Genomic DNA, 25,658 nt, shown 5'->3' on the forward strand with positions numbered 1-25,658 from the left:
GCGACCGTTGTCGCAAACAATATTACCTGCTTGGAGCTGGCGGGGAGTGAACCACCGCTGCACCTGAGTCTGGAAGGCAGCCATGAGCTCAGGTGCAGTATGACTCCTCTCGCCCAGGGAGAGGAGTTGCAGCACAGCCTGACATCGCCTGTGCTGCACTGAAGCGTAGCTGCGGGGACGCTTCAGGGGTGGCTCATCCATAGTGGAGGAGGAGGAGGAGGAAGTGGACATGTGGGGTTTGCCCTGTACCCCACGGGGAGGCACCTGTAGCCTGAGGGGAGCGCCCCGGCTTGCACCCTCCCCAGCACTCATGAGGGTGACCCAGTGCGCAGTGTAGGTTATGTACCTCCCCTGCCCATGCCTGCTGGTCCACGTGTCAGTGGTGCAGTGCACCCTGCCGCCAACAGCATGATCCAGCGACAGGGACACATTCTCAACCACATGCTGGTGGATGGCAGGGACGGCCTTCCTGGCAAAATAATGGCGGCTGGGGATCCGCCAGTTAGGGGCAGCGCAAGCCATCAGCTGTCGGAAGGGGGCTGCTTCGACTAGCTGATAGGGCAGCAGCTGCACTGCCAGAAGCTTTGCCAGGCAGCCATTAAGCCTCTGCACTTGGGGGTGGCTGGGGGAGAGAGGCGTCTTGCGGCTGAGGAACTGGGGGAGGGAAACCTGGCGGGACAGGGGCCGCATTGAGGAGGAGGAGGCTGCAGAAGAGGCTGAGCTACACAGTGGCTGCCTCCGACTGTGAGCCCCAGAATCCTCTTCACCTGCTGCAGGGTCTGGGGAGCTAGCACCTCTTCCCTGAGGAATGGGAGGAGGTGGACAGGAAGCACCACTGCCACCCGGTGCCCTGCCACTTTGGTGCTGCTCCCACGTCATCCTGTGATGACGTTTCATATGGGAACTTAAAGCTGATGTTCCCATATGTGACCCTGCCTGCCCCCTTCGAACCTTCTGCCGGCAGAGCTGGCACACTGCTATTGCCTGGTCCTCTGCCTGGCACGTGAAAAAAGCCCACACTGCTGAAGTGCGGGCCACTGCCTTGCCTGCTGTGGAGGGTTGAGGATGGTCCCCACCCGTACGCACATAGGCTTTGGACCTAGGCGCAGTGCTGCCCTGTTGCCTGCCCCCCCTAGCAGTGGTCGGTGGAGCCGGCTCTTCATCCTCATCAACAACAAACAGTTCCCCCCCTGAACTGCTGCTGTTATCCTCTGGAGCCGGCTCCCAGGGTCTGTCCCTGTCATCGTCCTCCCCCAGACCAGACCCTGCCTCATACATGGCATCAATACCCACATCCAGCATGCTGGTGTCTGACCCCACACCAGCAACTTGCTGCCCTGCCATAAGGGGACCCTGCCCAATATCCCCTATTGATGTGGGCTGTGACATGACCACCTCCTCCTCTTCATCAGACATGAATGCCCCCCCCATTCCTGCCTGATCATCAAAAAGATCCAGGGTGTCTGGGCCCAAGTCCACCTCAGGATCAAATAAGAGGGATGGGGTGTCATCCCACACTGAGCTAGCAGGTGATGCCACCTCCTGCCGCTCACTAGTGCCTGCTGCAGATGAGGTAGCCTGGGTCAGCCAGTCTACCACTGCCTCTGCCTGCTGCGACCGTATGGGTCGCGAAGCAGTGGCAAAAAAATCGGGCACAGTCCTACGTGGACCAGTTGCCCCGCTGCTGCGACCCACAGCCACCTGCTGCTGTGGCATTTGCTGCTGCTGTTGTTGCGGCTGCTGTTGTTGCAGCTGCTGCTGCTGTTGTTGTTGCAGCTGCTGCTGTTGTTGTTGCAGCTGCTGCTGTTGTTGTTGCAGCTGCTGCTGTGATGGCAGCTGCTTTGATGGCAGCTTGTGCTGCGACTGATTTACAGTGCCCAGACTGGGCATGGCACATGGCTGTTGTGGGGTTGGATGCCCACGGCCAGCACCACGGCCTCTTCCTCGGCCACCCCTCCCTATCCCACCCTTCTTCCCACCACCACCACCACCCCTCCCTAACCCACCCTTCTTCCCACCACCACCACCACCACCCATCCCCCCTCTCCCACGGCCCGTCATATTGGGCAACTAAACTTAAAAAAAAAAATATATATAAGGGGGGGGTTTGGATATTTCGGGGAAGGAAAGGAGAAAAAAATAAAACCCTCAACTAAATCCCCTCAGCAGAAGTGTGCACCCACAAGGAGTACACACACCAGCACAGACAAAGACAAAGACAGTTAGCCCTAAAAAGGGCTATTGGGTGGTGAGCAGGCAAGCAGAAGAGGGAAAACAGTAAACTGAAATCCACAACCTCCACTTGCACTGACTCAGAAAAAAAAAAAGCTCTCTACACAAACTCCACTAGCTAAATCACACACAAATCTCTCACTATCCTGCTCTCTCTACCTCTACCAGAAACGCCACGAGTAATGGCCGCCTCTGCAGCTCCTTATATAGCCAGTGGGTTGGCTCAGGGATGGCTCACATCTTATTGGCTGCTGTGGGTGATGTTTAGTTTGTCGCGCGTCTTTTTGTTTTGACGCGCATTAGCGGCGTCGCGGCTCGTCGCGCGACGAAAATTTCGACGCGCGGCGAAACGAGTCGCGAGGCGAATTTTTGCCGCAATTTCGCGAAAAATTCGCCCGCGGCGAAACGCAGAAATTCGCCGCGAATTTAACCATGGCGAATTTATTCGCCCATCCCTACTTCTGAAGCATCCTTGGACTTGATGCTGGTCCCATCCACATACCCTTAGTAAATATTCACAACCATAACATCTTGGGTGGAAAGGCTGCAGCTTGATTTATTAAATCAAGCTGCATATGACAATTAACAATAGCTAACAATAAATTAACAACCTGTTCTCCAGTCTAAGGCTAAGCCTCCCCTACCTACTTCCTCGCCTACTGTGCCTCCTGTGCCCTAAGCCTAGCCCAAGGCCTATCCAACACCAATCTTACCTTAACACTTCCACCTCCTTTTTTGGCTACCCAGTAGGGCAACCCCACTATGCCAAAAGCTGTGACAACTCCCCAACTCCTTCCCATGCAGTCACAAGGTAAAAACGAATTCCACACTTTCTCCCTAGCTATTTAAAGGCTAAACCCTTCCCCCTTTCCCTGCTTTCCTTTACACTACAACTCCCATAATGTCAACCTGCTACCCCCACTAGATTTCTCTACTTGTCCCTCAGTCATGACCCCTTTCGGCTCCACCTGTCCTAGGCTTGCTACAAAAGGGCTTTTTGAAAAAACAATAACACTACAGGTAAAAACTGTGAAGGTCCAAGATCAATGGGAGCTGCACTGATCATATTGGACCAGTTTTAATTGATTCAGACTTAAAGAGATTTTCTGGTTTCTTTTCAATAGTAATTATCTAAACAAAACTTGGGTTTTGTATATTGAAATTTTTTAACAGCATTTTTTCCATTCATACTTTTGATATTCTGATCTTTTAATAAATGCCATAGTCTAATAAATTCATATTCATAGAGGTTATAGAGTCATAGAGTGTAATCGTCATTTTAAAACTCTCTAAAACCACTAAAATGTGACCGTCATAAATAGGCCTCCAAGAGTTTGGCTAGAGATTGGGAAAATAATATAATGGGGTGTAAACAGCGCTAAACTCATCTCATTTTATCAGTACAATTCTAGGGGCCAAGTGTAATCATGCTTTTGTATTATTTCTGTTCCCACTGCTTTGCTAAAAAGAATGCTTTGTATTTTTGCTGTGAAAAAGTTGTAGTGCATTTATCCCTGAATCTGAACACATTGTTTCGAACTGTTGATTTTAATTAAATGATATAAGCAGCATGCTATGAATTTAGCAAAAGTTTTATCCTTCTTTCTGAAACCAAAAATACAGTACAAGTTAGTGCATCATAGAGAGAATCATTAGCTCACACAGATCACACCCACGTTAAGTAGCAAAGCGCAGTGAGAATAAACTGCCTGAAGCCTGACTATTGTAGCAGCTGTCACATTTATAGCACCAGCCATTTCAGAATCAGTACTTCTATGTTGGACCAATAACTATTCACCAATAATTATTTTTTAATTTTGACACCATATGTAATAGAAGTTGCACCATTTCAACCAAGTCTGTGAACCCAGGGTAAGCAGCAGGTATCATTTACTTGTACCTGTTTGGAAGCAAACATTTCATTGGTTCTTGTATGTTCCCTGAATTAGCTGCAACTTTTATTGCCATACTTCTACATACCCCCTCCCTGTTGTGCAATTCAGCTAGAAATATATTTTAAAGTTAGGTGTAAATTGTTAATGTAATTTAATTATTGATGGAATATCAGAAAAAGCAAATATACATTAATTTGTTAGAAGCTATATATTGCTTGAGTCATGCTGTTAACAGTCTATGAATGGTACACAGCATGATGTACCTTCTTTTTAATACAGGGATATAATAGTCTTGCACCTCCTTATAAGCCCCACAAATGCATTTTGTTCTTGATATGGAGGAAGATGCTGAACTTTTCAAAGTAGAAGTTGAGGCACTTCTTCTGAAGTAACAGAAAGGAAATTTTGTTAAACTCCAACTTTTTAACTATGCACACAGTAATTTCAAAAGTTACTTTTAAAAAAAGTTCTTAGAAATGAAAAAATGTCTTTTTAGGGTAGGACTACATGGACGTTTACAGCACGATCCGATGCACTGCAACAAAACCGCCTGCGACAAGTCACATGCGACAGAAATAAGGTAAGAGATAGAAATCAAGTCGCAGCATTGATCCGATGCAACACGACTGTCAGATGCAGACGCAGCATGTCACTATTTGTCGCAGCATGTTGGATCGCGCCGAAAACATCCATGTAGTCCTACCCTCAAAATGGGTCTAATTTATAAACACTGGACAAACTTGCACCTGGGCAGTAAACCATGGCAACCAATCAAATGAATGCTTTCACTGTGAAATTTACAGCTGTCTGAAAAAGCTGTCAGTGGGGCTCATTTATTAACCCATCGCACTTAAGCTGGCGCAACCAAATGTATTTTAACTTAAATATAATCAAAACGTTCCTGTAGTTGTCCAAGACAGTGGCATTAAGGGACATCCATTACAGCTTTGTAGTATGAAATTGGGGCTTTCTTTAAAAACTCAGCCTGTCCAAACTTGGCACTAGGATATGTATATAAATGTACACTTGTCAGTGTATAGAAAGAAAGAAATCTCCAAAGAAGTGTAAGTAATGTGGATGAATCTAGGATGAAAGATAAGACAACCCAAAATGTCAGAAAATAGACTTGTTTAAGAAAGAAAACAGAAAAGAGTAAACATTTTATCAAATTATGAAAAAGTTATTTGTAAGTGCAACATGTATAGTAGGAGCAGTTATTTTTTTTAAAAGATGGGCAACATTCGTTAAAACATAATTTTAAAAAAATGTTCATATTAAATTGATAAATATATAATTTTTCAACTGTAAACATTTATTCAGATCTATGTATTGAATGTAACTGGAATACAAAGGGATGATCTTTAAACAATGGCAAATTAAAATTTGGACAATTTTCTAAGATATCTAACTTGGACGAGCGAATGAACCATTATGCATTATGGCCTAATGAGGTTTTGCATCTTTGTATGTTTGTCTCCAACATCTCCAAGCTGAGGATCACCCATTCTAGTAAATTCAAGTAAAATGCAGTCTAATCTGGGTAGCCTCCCTACAACAATAAGCATGAACCTTTGGCATCAGGTTTGGATGTTGCCCTGACTGCTTTACTTATATCTGTATGGGTTCATTTATTCCTATTACTCAGGGATGGAATACCTTCTTGTCCATTGAATGGGCATTCCTCTCAACATGCTTTTTTTCCTGTTGTTTTAATTCAGAAATATCTATGTTGTCTGCTATATTTCATACTAAACAAATTAAATGAGACCTCTTTCACTTTCCAACGTTCTGTGATTCTTCTAAACAACTGTGGGAGGAGGAGGATATAGTTGATTAATTCCCAGTATGCTGGTAAATCCTCTCAATTATGTATTCTTCTTTATCTCAAAGACTTAAGCTGGCCATAGATGCAAAGATCCAATCGTACGAATCAATGTACGATCGGACTTTCCCATCTCCCGACCCGCCACTAACGATTCAGAACAAAGTCTTACCATTCCGATCAAATAAAGTAGTAAAAGAAACGATCAGCCAATGTTCTACCTCTGACAGCAATCCACGATTCGTACGATCGGATCATTGCGTCTATGGCCAACTTAAGTCTGTCACTGGGAGATCAGAGTGGTTTGCTGATACAGAGCTCATCATCTATTTAAACAAGCTATCCTCATTATGGTAGAGGGGAGGAATTAAAGGTAAAAACAGAAACAATTCTATGTTTATGCCTTATAATAAGAAAATGGGGATTTTTTTTAATGAAATAATAGACAGATCACATAGTAGCCAAAGGACTACTACCACTGTAAGTGCTCTTGAAATTTAGCTGGGAGATCATTATGACCACAGTCTTTGTATTACTATTATAATAATACTGTCCTGCCTAGTATGAGTCTGAAGACAGTTACACAATGCAGTTGTTTGTATGCATTAGGACTTGTACTTAGCATAGGATAGAACACAGTGTACTAAGTATGCTACATATTAAAATATTCAATTCTGTTTAATTACTATAAGATATGGTATTGTTAAAATAGAAGAGAAATAGTACTTACTTTTGTGCAGAATATTCCTGGACTACATATCTAGATTGGAGGTTGCGATATGATTGATCATAATGATTATGCCTCTTCTGATAGAAAGAAACACCTTTCGACGACATGGTTGTATCTCAACCTCTATACCTACAAAAATGATCATAAAATAAAATTGGTTTTATTTCAATGATGATCAATAAGGCAATCAGTTGTTTTAACATTGGCTTTTGATGCAGCAAAGATTACTGTAAACATTTTCTTCAGTAAAGCTATTAATTAAGCAGGCTAGCAAATCATTCATCACTGCATCCCATCATAAAACATACAGTATATACAATATATATAGAAATGATGTCTATAGAATACAGGTACTATAATTTCTTAAATAAGGCAATAGAATTTAAGCAGAGAGCAGATGACAGATTCAAATCCCATATGTATTCTCCTGATAGAACTAATTTTTCCAGTGAATGTCCAATGGCACCTTTGTTACGCTTTCCAACAATAAAAAGAAACTCATGTGGGGCAAATAGTGAATGATATATTTTATATGCCAACAAAGATGGCAAATGTACAGTAAGTTGCCTTTCAGGGCAATAAATTATCAAGTCATGAAGTAAAGCATTTCTATTCCTATTGATTTTGTCCAGTTCCATTTGGTCACCAAAATTCTGGACTGGTAATTCGGAACTGACAAACAGTGAGATATAAAGTATGTTAAACTCGGTGTGTTGAATTGAAAACCAATTAGATAAAATGTACATATTTTTTTTTAGGTTTATTGCTGAAAGGTGTAGAAAAAAACTTCCTAGAGTTAGGAAATAGTGTTCTGACATTCAAACTGTGGAAGTACAGTAGCACCACTGGGGAATAGCAAGGCATACTGTATATGCATACTGTTTGAAAACAGATATTGTGGGTCAGATATGTATCTGAGTTCATAAAAAAAAAAACACGGCCTCAAAAAAGAAACGCTGTGCAACTTTTTTTTGTGATATGCTAGCTGACTTTAGAAAAAATATTCCTGTGCGTGTTTTTTTGCGGAAATAATCTCATCGTCCCATTCATTTTCAATGAGGCTGGAAATCTTAAATGTTTTAATAAACTGAGAAAATAAATAAAGTAAATAAATAAAGTTGTTTCAAAATATTCCCATTGTCTTTTATTCAACCACGCCAGATTTTACTTGCTGAGTTTTTTCTGGTAACTTTTCTTCCTTTAAAAAATCCCAACTATTTCGAGGTTTCAGAATAGAATTGTGAAAAATGGCCAACTTGATATTTTGATAAATTAGCCCCTGTATGTTTATTTACTGGATTTACCTTGTACCTTACCTGAGTGACTACTATGGTCATGTTTTTACATATTAATTGGCTAAATGTTCACACGTTTTTGTATCAATTTAGATGAGGATCCCGGAGTGCACATGACCAAGACCATTTATAGGAGTTAGATTATTTGATTAAAGAAGTAGATACAATTGGTCCCTTTCGCAAGCCAGATCCAGTAGAAAAAGTTTATTTGTAAGAATGTGATGTAGGCCAGTATATCGCTTCCAAGGAGTTTGCTTGTTCTCCCCAACTTTCTCAAACAAATAAACTGAGTATTCTATACTGATAATATTGCTCATAGTGTGTGAAAGTAGTAGTGTATTTACATTAGAAGCGTAACTGGGACAGGAACAGAGGTTAATGTTGTATAATGTCTGTAAATGCTGCAAAATATGTTGACGCTGTATGCATAAAGTACTAATATTAACATGTGAACTATCAATCTGTGGATCAACCCCTGGGATGGGTCAGGTCTAGTCTGGTCTAAATTTTTACTCCCTCTGAGGCAAATTGTAGAGGCTTCAAATTTGTCTGCCCTCCTCTGAATCAACTAATAGTTTGCCAGGTTTCCTGTATGAAAAAGTTGGACTTGATGAGCACCTATCTTTTTTCCAACCTCATCTACTATGTTATGATGTTGCAATTAGTATTTAAAGCAGTCTATTCCAAAACATGCTACACCATTCACAGAGAAGTTTATTCTAAACCAAACAAAACAGGCAAGGGAGAGAGAAAAATAGGGACTGAAAAAACATTCAATCACTCTGTTTACAAGTAAGAATCATGCGTTTAATAATAGCCTGAAACATTAGAGCTATTGTTATTGCCTCAGGGTTGCCTGGTACCTAAATAAAAAAAATCAATTTGACTTCTTGTTCAAAGAATATCCTTGGGTCCCAGTGGGGGCAATATACTTACTAATCTATTAAAACGAAAAGTCAAATGGATTTTTTATTTAGGTACCAGGCTGCCCTAAGGCATGAACAATGAATTTAATGCTTCGTGCTATTATTAAGCACATGATTCTTACTTGTAAACAGAGTGATGGGATATTTTTTCAATTTGAAAGGCCACTCTTTTTTTTTTCATTGTTTTGATTTGTTGTGTTTTGTTTATCTACTATTTGTTTAACATAAACATGTCTGGTTTTGAACCATTTTATTTTTAATATATGATTTCTTTATAGTGCTTTAAATAGTAAGATTATTTTTAGATTGTTATCCTATGACTACATGCACAAAATGCATCAAGCTCGTTTTGAACTTAGATGGTTATATAATGTAGATCTGGGTTGTGGATGATTTACAGTTTGTACCCCTGTTTGTGTATTTCATAAGCTGGTAGCCATTCTTTGTACTGGGGAATTTCGGTTCAAAACTGGGTTATACTTTTAAGCACATAAGGCCACAAAAATTTTGAATACCACTGAGTTAGAGTGCCCAGTTCATCAGTAAATTTAAAAGATATATCTCTCAGCAGCAGAGTGGGTCGGCAACAATAATGCCACGGGTCACAGAAACTATTTCTCAACCTCACCCTTAGGCTCACAGTGTGATGCAACCCCTTGCATAGTGAGTAGTGCACAGGTGATAGAGGGGGTATATGGCAGTGTATAAAGTAAATAGGACCGTTGTTTCAAGTAGGTGTAAATACTCCAATACTGGAACAGAGCATTTTCAGGTCAAGTCTTTGTATCAGGCACATCATTGGGACAATAACCCCTTAACCAAATAATATGTAAATATCACTTTATAGCCATTCTGTCTTAGTTAAAAGAATATCTAGAAAAGTGTTAGCCCAAATCTCACACTCATCCTAACTGGTCATCAGACTGGACATACCCATTGAAGACTCTGACCACCCCATGGACCCATAGGGGTCTGCCCCCCAATATTGTATAATGGCAATAAATGTAAAATAATTTATATGCATTAACTTGCCCTAATGTAATGATCATTTGCTTTGCAACTCCTAGGAGGGGCAGTCACAATTTTGAGAACATTTTTATAGAACTACAGATATTACAGATATTACAAAAAAAAATATGTTTTTACAAATATTACTTTTTTACAATAAGTACATGCCACTTAGCAGTGCCATGATAATACAATTTCTTATACATAATAGATATAGGGGTTCCTTAAACATTTCAATGTATCACTGTAATGCCAGTGGCACCAATAAGCAGCAATTATAAGAATAGATTTGCATATTTATTTATTGCATGAGTTTATTACATATCCATATAATATACAGTACTGTATATAATAGACCAGTTACCCATATCACTGAAATAAACTACTCCCATTTTCATGAAATATAATGCTAAATCAATGAAGGATGCTATATAAAAGAATACAAAATGATCTGACAGGTCGGAATATGATTTAAATCTTTGTTAGATCATTGAATTTTTTTCATCTGTTTAAGCATAAAAATGGATTAAAACAAAACCAATAGTATCAGATTACATCAATAATACAAAGAGTAAACTACAGACTCAGCAGATTTCCCTCTTCATACTTTAAGGACAATTAGAGAAAAAATTTACAAGTCTGAAAGTTAAGAAAAGTTGAAAGCTGCCCATCTTTCACATAAATATTTTCCCATCTGTACCTTATTTGTGAAAATCCATTCTCCAATTAAAGTCTCTATCTAATCCAAACTAAAATAAAATCAGGGTATGTTGTATGTAACATTATTAGTGGTGCTTGCGAAGCAAAGCATCACTACTGTTATCTTGCAAACTTATTAGTGGTGCTTGCGAAGCAAAGCATCACTACTGTTATCTTGCAAACTTATTTTTATTCTTCTTCCGTATGAAAGTTTGGCGCGTAACTAGTCCCGCACCGTTTGTCCTAGACCCATGAATGAGGTGTCAAATCGTGCGGCTTAATCGGGAATGGGGTGGTATGACTTTTCTAAGGGGTGGGTGGTTAATTGCCCCTTGCGGGGGCAATTAACCACCCCGAAAAGTCCCATAGATTAACATTGAGGCCAACTTTTGACGGATTCTAGCGCAGAGAGGGAATCTTGTAGAAACGTTAAATTTAACACATTTGAAGAGGTTTGCGACCTGTGTCAGATGATACCCCACACGAGGGTATAAGTTTTACCCCCGGGGCAGGAGAGGTCCCCAAATTTGCCCCATTGACTTATAATGGGGAATTTATCGAATAATTAGTTTGTCGCAGACCCATGAATGAGGTGTCAAACCGTTCAGCTTATTCGGGAATGGGGTGTTGTGACTTTTCTGTCCTATTTTGGGGACCCAAAAAAGTGAGCGGAGCCGCAAACAACCAATCAGATTTTCCCTATTGACTTCAATGAGAAAATGTAAACAGCTGTAATTCTCACAGTAATAAAGCCAGAGCTCCCAAACTTGGCACCGTGGGTCACTGGGTGACTGCAGCCAAAATTTACAAAAAGTGGGCGGAGTCTACAACAGCCAATCAAATTTCAGCCATTCAATTAAATAGGAAAATTTTAAACTGCTGCCGCTCTTAGACGGTTAATGGCAGGGTCCTCAAACTTGGCACAGTTGGTCACTGGGGGACTGGGATTAAAATTAAGAAAAGTGGGTGGAGCCAAAACCAACCAATCAGATTTCTTTGATTGGTTTTAATGGGAAAAATTAAGAAGGCTGCCATTCTCTCAGTATTGATGTCAGGGACCTTGAATATCACAAATGTGGTCGCTGGGGGTTTCCACTTCAAGTTTAGAAAAAGTGGGCGGAGCCACCAACAACCAATCAAATTTCATTCATTGATTTTCAATAGAAAAAAATAGAAATGCTGCCATTTTTACACATTAAATGACAGCATTCCCAAACTTTGGTATGTTAGTCACTGAGTGACTGTGGTTCACAATTAGGAAAAAAAAGGGCGGGGCAACAACAGCCAATCAGATTTGGGCCTGAGTTTTGCCACGGCAAGCACCACTCACATTTTCTTCAGGAAATGTACCTCTCTAGTCATCTCTCATATTCCTCTGTTTCTGCAGAATAACGTAGAGACTTACAATTGTCTGAATTATAAAAGCTACAAAGGGTTTGTCAATGCTTTTTTTATTGGATAAAGAGTAAGGTAGTAACTGAATTCATAGCAATAGCCAACTGGAATAGTCTGGGACTAATGTTTACTTCAGAGCAGAGCTACTGAAGGCCTAAATACATCACAATGTCCCCCTTACTGATAAAAATTACCTATGAGCTACTTTTTGAACAAGGAATCTCACAGGGTCCTCAGTGAGGAGTTGGGGCATAGACATACTTACTTCAGTTCTTAATAAGGTGAACAGTTTAGAGGGATACTGTCATGGGAAAACATGTTTTATTCAAAATATATCAGTTGATAGTGCTGTTCCAGCAGACTTCTGCACTGAAATCTGTTTTTCAAAAGAGCAAACAGATTTTTTTACATTTGATTTTGAAATCTTACATGGGGACATATATTTTCAGTTTCCCATGTGTCCCCAGTCATGTGACTTCAGTCACTCTTTACTGCTGCACTGCAAGTTGGAGTGATATCACCCCCTCCCTCCCTGCCCCCAGCAGCCCATTAGCAGAACAATGAGAAGGTAACCAGATAACAGCTCTCTTGTAGATACAGTATAAGAACAGCACTCCATGTACACTGTGACTCCTTCAGTTTCATAGAGTAGGAGAAAACAATAGCCGATCAGAAAGCAGTTCCACAGTGCACAGTGTAACCAGTGTAATTTAGAAATGTAAACTATACCATAAAAATCATGACAGAATCCCTTTAAGACTTAAGGTGCAAATATTGGACTACTAGCAAGCAGGCCCTTTTTTTGTAGCTGTTTTGTTTATCATTGGCTGAGGTTTCAAAGTAGCAACTTCCTTTTACTATATAACATGCCTTATGGAAACAGTAATATTTTAGCAGTGACATAACATTTATTGGATTTACAGAAAATATGCAATATGCATCATAACAAAATTCGACAGGTGCATAAATTTGGGCACCCCAACAGAGATATTACATCAATTCTTAGTTGAGCCTCCTTTTGCAAATATAACAGCCTCTAGACACCTCCTATAGCCTTTGATGAGTATCTGGATTCTGGATGGCGGTATTTTTGACCATTTGTCCATACAAAAGCTCTCCAGTTCAGTTAAATTTGATGGCTGCCGAGCATGGACAGCCTGCTTCAAATCATCCTATAGATTTTCCATGATAGTCAAGTCGGGGGACTGTGACAGCCATTCCAGAATATTTTACTTCTCCCTCTGCATAAATACCTTTGTAGATTTCGAAGTGTGTTTAGGGTCATTGTCTTATTGGAATATCCAACCCCTGCGTAATTTCAACTTTGTGACTGATGCTTGAACATTAATCTGAAGAATTTGTTGATATTAGGTTGAATTCATCCGACCCTCGACTTTAACAAGGGCCCTAATCCCTGAACTAGCAACACCGCCCCACAGCATGATGGAACCTGCACCAAATTTGACAGTAGGTAGCAGGTGTTTTTCTTGGAATGCAGTGTTCTTCTTCTGCCACGCAAAGCGCTTTTTGGTAAGACCAAATAACTTACTTTTTGTCTCATCAATCCAAAATGGTCCAAAATGACTGTGGCTTGTCTAAATGAGCTTTTTGCAAGTGACTCTGTTTGTGGTGTGAGTGCAGAAAGGGCTTCTTTCTCATCACCCTGCCATACAGATGTTCTTTGTGCAAATTGCGCTGAATTGTAGAACGATGTACAGATACACCATCTGCAACAAGATGTTCTTGCAGGTCTTTGGAGGTGATCTTTGGGTTATCTGTAACCATTCTTACAATCCTCCGCATATGCCGCTCCTGTATTTTTCTTGGCCTGCCAGACCTGAGTTTTACAGCAACTGTGCCTGTGGCCTTCCATTTCCTGATTACATTCCTTATAGTTGAAACTGACAGGTTAAACCTCTGAGATAGCTTTTTTTAGCCTTTCCCTAAACCATGATACTGAACAATCTTTGTTTTGAGATCTTTTGAGAGTTGCTTTGAGGATCCCATGCTGTCAATCTTCAGTGGAGAGTCAAACAGAAGCACAACTTGCAATTGACCACCTTAAATACCTTTTCTCATGATTCGACACACCTTCCTATGAAGTTCAAGGTTTAACAAGCTAATCCAACCAGTTTGGTTTTGTCAGTAATCAGTATTGAGTAGTTACATGCATTCAAATTAGCACAATTACAGTACAAAATATTAGTTGGAATTATGTAAAAAAAATAAATGAAAATACATTTTTTACTCGAACATATCTAACTTTCACAGATTACAAAAAAACTGTGATAGAGTAAATGTGATCACAAGGACCACAGTGAAATGTATCCCCTTCCATACCTTGTTTCATAAAATGATGGATTCTTGGACCTGACATTTCTCTGCTTTCCAGAGAATCTGTGCACCACTCACTACAGAAAGCAGAGGGACTTCAAGTCCTAAAATCCACCACTTCACAAAGAAATAAAGTGAGTAATGGGTTGCAGATATTTGTTTGATAACAATGTTTGTACCTATCACCAGTATAACAGATATAGGGCTGTATTTTGGCCACCGTTTCTGCTGATGCTGGCCTTATATATTGTCAGAAAATAACAAAAAAATTGCTGCGCCAAACCCTTTTGCACAACTTGGCGGTAAGGCAAAACAGTGGTGATGTATTTGGCTGGGGAGGTAACAGTTAAAAAAATTGATGATGGGGAGGTTTTTTCCCTTCTAGAATCTAATAATAATAATAATGTAATATGTTATCACCAGTTCTTATAATTAGTAGAACAGTTTAATAACTGTTATAAAAAATACAGTAAAAAAATAACCTTTGTTAAAATTTCAGAAATGTATTAGATTAAGAAAACACTGATTAACATGACAGTTTAAATATAACTCTCTGTATATTGGTTATTTCAATTACTGTACGAAATCCAAATATGGATCTTTAGTCCATCACAAGACTGTGTTGTAGGATGCCTGATTCTAGAGCTTTTAATGGGACATGAATGCTCAATGGATTTACACACAGTTATTTTCTACTCCCACGAGTCATGTAACATAATAGTGACTGTGATTTTGCAGCTGCCATTTTCATTCAACACTGCTTATAAGACTTTAATATAAAACAGCATTTTACTGTAAATCTTCTCTCAAGACTGATCTAAATGTATCTTGACCTGGAGCGTAACTGTATTCGGCAACACATACTGCAGCACAAAGCTCATTGCAATGAAATTCTGGCCAGCCTTTTTCATTCCCTTCTTTTGTACAAAAAAATGTAGGTTGCATCTGGGATAAATATAATATTTCAATCCACATCTAATATACATTATTTTGTCAACTAATAGCCACTCTATTTTGTGGGAAACAGTGGCATAGCTAGAGTTTGTGGGGCCCCCTGCAGACAAACATGGGGGCCCTCCCCCTCAGGGACGTTATTTATGCCACTGGTAAGAGATGTTAATCAATATATCAATATCAATTCTAACAACCTATAGCAACCGATGGTAGTACTAACTGGTTTGTTGTGTGAGACCAGTATTACATGTTTATTGGTTACTAGATATGAACCAGACAATGCACATGTAATTACATTGCCCCCTTAAGGATTGTGTTGAAGTTATAATGTTATAAATTTATAAATGTTATGCAAGAGTTTTTCTGCAAGGATTCTCTCCAATTATACAGAATGTTGCATTTTAAGACACCATATGAAATCTCATTCTGTTACACAGTAATGTAAGGAATTGCATATATAGTACATGTCTTACTTATGCTTAAACAGAAAATGCTTTCAGTTTAAACATTACTTCTAAAGTTCACTGTATCGCGGACCATGCCGAAAACGCTTGGTAAATACCCATGTGTGTCCGGGGCCTAAGGGAGTTCATATGATAAGATATAAGGGGCCATTTAGTCCAAAAAAGGGCACAATCCATACTGTCTTCCTTGTTAAAAGAATTACCCTCCCTTTTGAGGAGCAGATACCCATGGTTATCCCTATATCTGCATTTGTCATCCCCCTACTCATCCCCTAAGTTGCACGTCAGATACTGAGGATACAGGATGCAATGGGATCTTGTCCTTACCGCCTACCCTATGGGAGAACAAGAAAGGTAAGATTATAGGTACTTTATTACTAAAGCTGTCCATAGACATGCAGATTTTAGCCTTGTATGTGATGAACAAGCGTATGTTGCAATCTTCCTACCTCCCACTAACCATTCAGACTACATAAAGTAGTAAAAGAACAAATCAGACAATGTTCTGCCCATGACAGCAATCGTATGTAAGTTATGTCCAACAAATAGCCGTGACAGTCACCCATTGATATATCAAGAAACAGAAATGTTTTACCTGTCCAATCGACTAAACGACCGAGCGACATGGTACGAAAAATGTTGGGATGATCCAAACACAGTTCAAAAAGTGTATGAAACTTTGATTCATATGACTATATCTGCGCAGGGCTGGATTTCCCTGCTCACCGCCCCAAGGCCTCCGGGTCCTAGTGCCCACCGGCCGCACGTACATCTGCCCCCTGACACAAGCACGCTCTCACATTGGAATAGAACTCGGAGTTCCCAATGCAGTTTACAATGCAGCGGGGCGGCATGCCGCCCCTAAAATTCCACCGCCCTAGGCCCGGGCATTTGTGGCCTCGCCACAAATCCGGCCTGTATCTGCGTCTATGGCCAGATTAAGCTGCAATTACATGTTTTTATTAAATTAAATAAAATGTTATCAACATTTCAAAGCCTAAGCAACAAAATTGTAAGGCATGACCCAGTTTATTTAAGTACAGTATTCACAATGTATTGGGTATATTATAGGTGGTATGTTATTGTATGTATTTATACAAAATGTTCTGTGCCACCCTAGGCACCTGACCATATAGACCCCCAATGTAAGGTATGATGTCCATTGCTGGATTTAAGTGGTAAGTGTTAAGTCTCCCACAGCATCTGGGGGAGTGGTGTTTTTTTTTGTATTTGGGAAAAAAATATGGCCCTGCTTTTATTTGTATTTTCATTCAGGATAGATAAAGCTAATCTATCAGGTCCCGTTAAAATATTCAAGAGTAGTAGTTAATATGGTAGTAGTGAATTTGAAAATGTATTACAGCATTTATATCAGATACAACTAATATACACATATACTCATGATTCTAACATACACTATCATTCTTACCTCTCAGGGTCAATGGCTACATGTCATCTTTGATAATGTCTGTTCTGTTCTTCATTTGCTATAGCATCTGCTTCAATATCATTTTAAAGACCTGTCACTTTCTATTAGACAGCATAGACACAACATGACCTTGCCTCTCAAAATATGTTGCCTAGACAGTTATTTACTTTCTCCCTATAAGGTGGTTTCTCACTCCACTCCAGTATGCATGAATAGCACCTTTGAATGTAGTAAAGGTTACTTACAGTTACAGTATCTGGGGCATAGTACAACATTTTGGAAATTGTCTTTCATTTATTATGCTAACATATTACAATACAATTGAAATACTTTAAATAGAACTTTAGCTTAACACAGCCCTTGTCCCTGTTCATTACCTTCTGTTTCCCTTCCATGGGGACACACTGGGGGTCATTTATCAACACTGGGCAAATTTTTCTATGGGCAGTAACCCATGGCAGCCAATCAGATTACTGCATTCATTGTTCTACTTGCAGCTGGCTTTAAAAAGCTAATCACTGATTGGTTGCTATAGGTAACTGCCCATGGGCAAATTTGCCCAGTGTTAATAAATGAGCCCCACTGACTGGTTGCTATAGGTGAACTGACCTATAGCAAACTATGCACCATATTACATACTGTAACCCCGTATGGGTGAAATCCAAAGCATCCAGACATCACCCATGCAAACAGATTATGGACAAGCTACTTTCTTCCTAAAGAAACTTTGTTAACATACACTTATGTCAATTTAAATATGAGGGCTACAGGTCATATGTATGTCTTTATTAGTGATAGTGAAGTGGCTACTTATTATTAAAAATGCCTGAGGAAGCAAAATAAAGACAAAAGAGATCTTCTATTGTTCTAAAAATGACCTTCAAATGGTTAAAAAAAGTGTAAATAAAATATATTTAAGTTTAACAGTTACTACTTGTAAACATAATGCCACATTTATATATGAAAAAACTCCAGTGTTTTGTCTTTTTTTTATTACTTTTTTGGAATGCAGGATATTACAGTATATCACTGACGTTAATGTTCAGGATGTAGCCAGGTTGAACCAGGAAAAGTAGACTTTGGCAAAAAAGGGTAATGTAGTTTACAGTTTCCTAAATCTGGGGATTAACGATCGTTCACTTGAGAACTTGCGAATTGTCATTTTGGCCAATTTCCACCTAAAAATCGCTCTTTAATAAATGTTCCCCTTAGGCAGGACACACAGGACATACTCTATGCCTGCATTTTGTACACTGGTGGAGATAAGCAGATTAGCCCCTGTGTGTAGCTGCACTGACTGATGCTTTCACTTTTATTTTCGGGCTCGTCTCCAATCCATGTAGCTGCACTCAAGGTGATGCTGTGTGGAGCTACACACCGAAGCAGATAGAGGGATCCACTTCTGTCCGTCTGCTTACAAAACAGTGGAGAAGTGGACCATATCCCTATGTGCTCTCAATCATAGACACTAGGTCCCTGATAAAGAAATGTATGAACAAAACATTTAAGAAAAATGTAAAAATATGCCATACCTAAGAAATACTCTTCACAGTGCCCTTCAGACAACTCAATCACCCCATAAAGACGTTTTAAAGGTTACTCTTACAAATAGTGATTTTACTCACACCAACCACTGCTATGGGGGTTAGAAACTAACCTACAAAACTCTACAACTAGTAGGGCCATAAGTGTTGTACTGGCTCACCGCTCTAATAAAGGTGAAAGCTTTGATCCATATACATTTCCATTGAGGATAGGACAGTCTCTGTCCCACGTGATATTTTATTGATTGGTGAGATAGAAGTAGAATTCTAATCCCTGTGGCAGCTGTCAAAAGCAGACTTCATAATACTACCCTCTTAGCATATCATTAATCAAAGGAAACAACTTTAATTTCTATCACAAATGACTGTTACTGCAGTTATTTTACTACTCTGTTTATTGTTTATAATTTTAAGCAACCTACTTTCTGATATTTCACCTCCAAAAACTACTTAAAATACAGCTTGACAACATAAGGAATTCCCAGCTTTTCTGTTCACATATTAAACATTTATTTCCTACATAAATAATCATTTAAGTGCTGGATGAATGCTTTCCATCAAAGTCAGACTGGAAGGAATACAGGAGATTGTGCAGGGATTCAGGGTTTCTGAATAATAACTACAATAAACCTTAGAGCCCTATTTCTTTATAAGCAGAAGGAGATGTTTATTATGCTGAATTCCCATGTTTTGCGCTAAGTAGAAATTGCATTCATACATCACACGGTTTGTAGCAAACGGCTGATTTGTAAAAGTGAAACTAGAAAGTGATTATGTTCCATTGTGTTTGCACAAGTCGCTCAGCACATGGCTCTTGCCATGAATATTTCGCTGTATTTGCCATAGGTCAGTAATGCCACTTGCTTTGTGCATCTGGTAACTTGCAGAGTGATTGTGTTACAGTTAAACATACCCTTTACGACTAGGCTTCATCTGAACCTCAAAAATACTTATTAAATAACCCCTGCATGTTTGGGAAAAAGTACCCTTAATGAACAGCATCAATACGTGCAAAATTTTACATCCATTTTAGTTCACCAATATTGATTTAGGTAGATACAAGTATGGGATCTGTTATCTGGAAACCCATTATCCAGAAAGTTCCATATAACAGAAAGGCCTTCTCCCATAGACTCCATTTGATCGAAATAATCCAAATTTTTTAAAATGATTTCCTTTTTCTCTGTAATAATAAAACAGTAGCAGGCATTCTGAATAACAGGCCCCATACCTGTACTATCAAGTGCAAGGTACTGTTTTATTATAGCAGAGAAAAAGGATAAATTTTTCAGAAATGTATAATAAAGAATTGTTTGCTTAAAATGTCCTTCCTGTAACTCAGAGCTTTCAGGTTTCTGGCTAATGCATGTCATCTCTGTAGCAGTGTATTGAAGATTACTACATTTTAAAATGTTCTTTCTTAAATGTATCCATTTTTTTTTCATTTATGACTTTAAGTTCATTTCTCCATTAAAGCATAGCTTGATATTTGGACATAAAACAGTATGTAGAAATTGCAGGTGTAAGTAGAATTGATCATAGTTTTTAAAAGTATCATTAATAGGCATATATTATGCTATTTGGGTCCCCAAAGGACACAGTAAGGCACATTTATAAACACTGGGCAACCAATCATAATGTTGCTTTCATTGTTCAACCTGCAGCTGGCTGAAAAAAGGTCATCACTAATTGGTTGCTATGGGTTACTGATAGTGTTTGTAAATAATCCCAAGTAACTTCCAAATTGGGTAGAAAATGGTTGCAAGTGTTTAATATCTCCTGCACTGGAGCTCAATATTTCTGTTCCTACTAGCATTAGGTTAGAAACCGTTAGATGGTTGCAGCCATGTTTATTGAGCTACAATCTCTATATCCATAATGGCACATAAGTGTCAAGTGCTAGGGGTGAAATTCACATGCAATGCATTATTTATTTGTTTTACCTGCGGTGCAGTGTTATTAAGAAGTATCCCGGTATAGTTGCAGGTGCCAGTAAAAATTGTGTTTGTTAAAAAATGTGTTTTGATCAGTTTGGGTGCAAATCATGTCATTTACAGAGCACAGATGCTTCTGGCAACAGAAACACCATTGGCGTACAACACTTTAGGTGCACATCAGTTGTCAGCGTGGTAAAAGTAAAAGGACCCTTGGAAGTAACACCTTTTCAAGGCATGTGTGAATTCCACTAGTGCATGGGCCAAGTGCCTTTTTCAATAGAATTTGAACTTCAGTTTGCATTAGTAAATATAGCACAACCTGAATCTGAAAAGGAATAATTTTCTCCATGAAGTTTGCATACAATGTTGCAATAGATAAGCACCTAAGTGCCACATATGTCAGTAATACTGACACCTCACCACGTTATCACATTTTATATATAGTAACAAATCTGCATTGTTCTTGGAGCACTTCCAGGCACATTGTAGGATACTACACAAACATGTCAAGCATCAAGTGGACATTTCTTATTTGCTCTTTGCATTTCAACCTTCAGTCTCGCCATACAGAATACCACTTCTAATTAAACATGATTGATTTACACTCAGAGATAGAGATGTCTGTTGCCCTAAGAGAAAGTCACTCAGTTATTAGATGAGAGAACTTTATTCCACAGAACAACACAGGCATGTCCTCCATCCAAAACCCTCAGCTATTCAGTTTCTGAAAGGGGAAGAACTGTAGTTCAATGAAAGCTAAAAGTCTGATTGATAGCTATTTCTGGATTACCGATATGTTCACTCAAGGAATCTCCCTGTTCTTTACAGCATATTAAGGGTGGCCACCACATGAGATTAATGTCATTAAAAAGTGACATTATTCATTTGCATGCTGGCTGAGCTGCAAACTGTGTGACAGGGAGTGCTTTATTAACTGTATTACTTTATTAAAGGAGAAGGAAAGTGTTTTTAAACCTAGGGGTGCCAAAAGTTAAGCACCCCTCAAGTGATTGTATTTACTTACCTGAAACCCCGGGACGGTACTCCTATCAGCAGAAAACTGGGGTTATTCCACGGAGCAATCCTCTTCCTGTTTCTTCTTTCTTCTTGCAGCTGCACATGCACAGTTAAGTTAACGAAAAAGCCATCTGTCTCTTTATACTGCGCATTTGCGTGCCCCGGGAAATTTGAAGAGTGAAGAAGAAAATCGATCCGTGAGCTCGCTTCCAGTACCCCGGGTTGGCGCTCCTATCAGCAGAAAACTGCACCGGCCCAGGGTACTGCCAGCGAGCTCACGGATCGATCATCTTTTTTGCTCTTCAAATTTCCCAAATGTCAGGTAGGTAAATACAACCAATTGGGGGTGCCTTACTTTTGGCACCCCAAGTATAAATGATGTTCCTTCTCCTTTAAAGTCTTTAAATCTTGTACTATTTCCTAAGTATTTTTCTAACATGGATAAGTGTTAAAAATAGTTTTTTTTTATTATGCTTGTATACAGGGTACACATCAGGTTCAGCATTAATTAAAGGATAAGTAACTTAATTTTTTTAAAAAAGAAATCATTAGTATAGAATGGAAAAAAAACACAAAGACATATTAAATATTTAAATCGCTAAGTCTTTAGTAAGAAATAATTTACCGATTACGCTCCTCTTCAGAAAAGGCGACACAGCGACGATCCATCATGCGGCGCTCGATTTCTCCTCCCTGGCTATCTCCTAGTAGGAAAGAAGGGAGGAGAAATCGAGCACTGCACGATGGATCGCTGGATCGCCTTTTCTGAAGAGGAGTGCAAGCAGAGTTTAGGTGAGTTATTTCTTAATAAAGACTGATTTAAAAGTTTAATATGTCTTTGTAGTTTTTTTATTTATTCAAATTTTTTTTTTAAAAAAATAAAAAATTTATGTTACTGGTCCTTTAATGCCAGGAAGGGCAGCATAAAACAGGAGTCAGGGCAGTACAATTGAAATTGCTACTGCACAGGCCCAGTCTCTTCCCTCACTCACTGCATAGCATTAATTATATAAGTGAGCAAGAAAGAGATGAGGCCTGTATCCTTAAATCTCACTGCCACCATTGTATAAAATTATCAGATAATTATGAATGCAAATATATTTAAATAGAACTTTTTTTTATATAGTATTCCATATTGGAAGGACATTATTCAACCTGCTCTTTCAATACAGAAATTCCCACTTCTGTTATAATGTAACATAAAAAAATATATATTAGCAAAATTGTTTTATGATCTAGGACCAGGGGCTATCCAATCAGATGTATCAGTGCCTGGTAAAATGTCAACAAATGGTTTAGGGATATTGGGGTTTCTTACACATATCAGGTAAATGTAAAACTTGCCCAGGCAAATTCCATAAAGTGGCAAGTCATGCATAATAGATCAAGGGAAAACCCCTAATCTGACCCTATAGGGGCAAATTTACTAAAGGGCGAAGTGACTAATGCTGGCGAAAATTCACCAGCAAAGTAACTTCGTAGCGAAGGAGATAGACTCTAGTGGTACTTTGCTCTCTAACGCCTGGCAAATTTACGCTCTGGCAAATGGACGTAAATACGCAAATTCACTAAGATGCGGATAGAGTAGATAAGACTTTCTCAAAATTTAGTTGAAATTTTTCTAAGTCCCAAAAAACGCTGGCGTCTTTTCCTTTTTTCAGGGTGATAGGCTGTAAAAGAGCGTACAATTATTTTGGGGTAACCCGATTCCCTCCTACATTTCCTAACATATGGCACATAAACTATACACTGCGCTCATGTGTAGGGCAATATAACAACTCTATTTTTTTTTTTTTAATGTTTCCCCCAACATATACGTACTATTGAACTTTAACTTCCTGCCGCAATGGCAGCGCAACTTCGCTTCGATTGGTGCAGTAATGCTAGAGCAGCTTCGTCAGCGCTTGGCGCCCTGGATGCAACTTCGGATTTTAGTGAACTAGCGTTGTCCAGACGCATCTACGCCTGGCGAAGTGTTGCACTGTGAGCAAAGCCGTTGCTGGCGTTAGTGGTTAGTGAATTTGCCCCATAGTGTTTACTTGGTGATCACAAAGGTAAACTACATATTCTGTATCAGGTACTGAAGTTCGCCCAATAGAATAACAACAGAATGACATAATACATACATCACATGGTTTTCCCGCCTGCAACATTTTGCAGGCCGATGATCCCCAGGAAATGTCCTTGTAGTTTAGCCCTTAAACCTATATTTTCTTAAACCTGTACATGGTCATTTCATTTTTAAGAAACTGCTTTTCTAGTAAAACAAATTACCACACAGTGCATAACCTTTAAACCTATTAATATATATATATATATATATATATATATATATATATATATATATATATATATATATATATATATATATATATATATATATATATATATATATATATAGCAACATTTGATTATTGGCACTCCCGAAAAACAAAATCCTTAAAGCCTGGGTGCTGGTTTCAGAAAAATCCAATGTTGTAGATCAAGGGGAAAAAACGCACTGCTCAGGACTTATAGAAATTAAATGGATTTTTATTGGCACATACTGACATTTAGGCTGCTGTATCCTTTCTCAAATAAAAATCCATTTAATTTCTATAAGTCCTGAGCAGTGTGTTTTTTTCCTCTATATATATATATATATATATATATATATATATATATATATATATATATATATATATTCTCTCTGCTAAAAATCAAAATACTGATTTTTTTTACTGTGTTACAATAAGAACAAAAGTAAAGTTACAAGTAAAGTTACAAGTCAAACAGCAAAGAACATTTCAGATGAATTAATGACTTGTGTTCCTTATTTTCTGTGCATATAAGAACAAAGGACATTAGAGTAGAGATTTAGAACCCTCTCCCATTTATATGAATAAACTTACCAGTGAGCAGAACTAAAAGCCTCCAGGCAGGCAAGTAGGGTCTGTGTTAAGCAAGTAAGCAGGCTCAGGCTAATGAAAACAAAAATAATATCTATCGGTATAGGAATGCTTCTGCCCTTCCACCCCATTTATGGGAAGATATGATGCTATATATAGAAGCCATGGAGTGGTTGTCCCAAAAAATGTAGGTCACTCTGAAAGCTGTTTTAATGTGTCTCCAATCTCAAAAACAATATGCATATTTAGTGTTTGTGTAAACATTATATACAGTACATTATTTAAACAGCTTACTCTATATATTGTATTTGCTGCTTCAGTTGCTGGAATATATCTTCAAGTATATTTTCCAGGATCATATTTATATTTCAAAATAAAAGAAGGTATTCCCAGTACTTTTGGAGCTTAATCATGTTAGACTAATGCTGTGGCCCCACTGGAATCTTATTTTGTGAATGAAATCGCTCTAAAGTATAATTCTCAGATACTTTAATTTCAATATGCGTCTCACAGTTTGCATTTGCATTAGCCAGGTTAAATATAAGCCCAGTCTTTTGAGCATGGCAGCATATGTCAGTTATAAGATGCCAAGTCTATTAAATACAGAATACATAAGATAAAGAAGTCGTGAAACAGTGTTATATCCCTTCTAAGAGCATTTTAATTCTTGGGTAATATAGAAAGAGACGTGCCAAAGTAAATAATTGTAAGTTCTAGTTTAAATGCTATTTCTAGCTCTGTAATTCTTGAATATCCTTAAAAGAAAAGAACTACCTTGGAAATCTAAAATTGACTTGAGTCTGCCTGAGCTGTCACTGTACTCTCAGATTACAGGCAGTCATTCCAAGGAGGAGTAACTGAAGATGCCTTAAAGTCTGGCTCTAAAATGTTTCAGCTCAGGGTTGTTTAAAGAGGATGTATAGTGTATAAGGCTATGTTTGTGATCCCTTGACCAGGCCAATATTTGCTTCACATTAGAGCCCAAACAAAACATGTAAGAGATTAGGTTGAGTAGATTTCCCCTCCAGATGAGAGACTAGAAAGTAATTAAAGAGGACTACAAGTACTTCTTAGTTTATGTTGCCAATG

The 25,658-nt window shown here is 38.8% G+C and overlaps 1 protein-coding gene across 1 annotated transcript in view; it reads right to left on the reverse strand.

Annotated features, from left to right (window-relative positions):
* The window catches only part of LOC108717439 (M-protein, striated muscle), a 146,592-nt gene extending 121,918 nt beyond the window's left edge, over positions 1-24,674 (reverse strand). Inside the window, exons 1-3 of the mRNA XM_018264690.2 lie at positions 24,573-24,674; positions 6,680-6,808; positions 4,391-4,510 (exon numbers count right to left, since the gene is read on the reverse strand). Coding sequence (XP_018120179.1) covers positions 4,391-4,510; positions 6,680-6,786 — 227 coding nt within the window. The 5' untranslated portion in view covers positions 6,787-6,808; positions 24,573-24,674. The remainder of the gene's footprint in view (positions 1-4,390; positions 4,511-6,679; positions 6,809-24,572) is intronic.
* Between the last annotated feature and the right edge of the window lie 984 nt (positions 24,675-25,658).

This window comes from Xenopus laevis, chromosome 5S (genome assembly GCF_017654675.1).
Source record: "Xenopus laevis strain J_2021 chromosome 5S, Xenopus_laevis_v10.1, whole genome shotgun sequence".
Lineage (NCBI taxonomy): Eukaryota > Metazoa > Chordata > Amphibia > Anura > Pipidae > Xenopus > Xenopus laevis.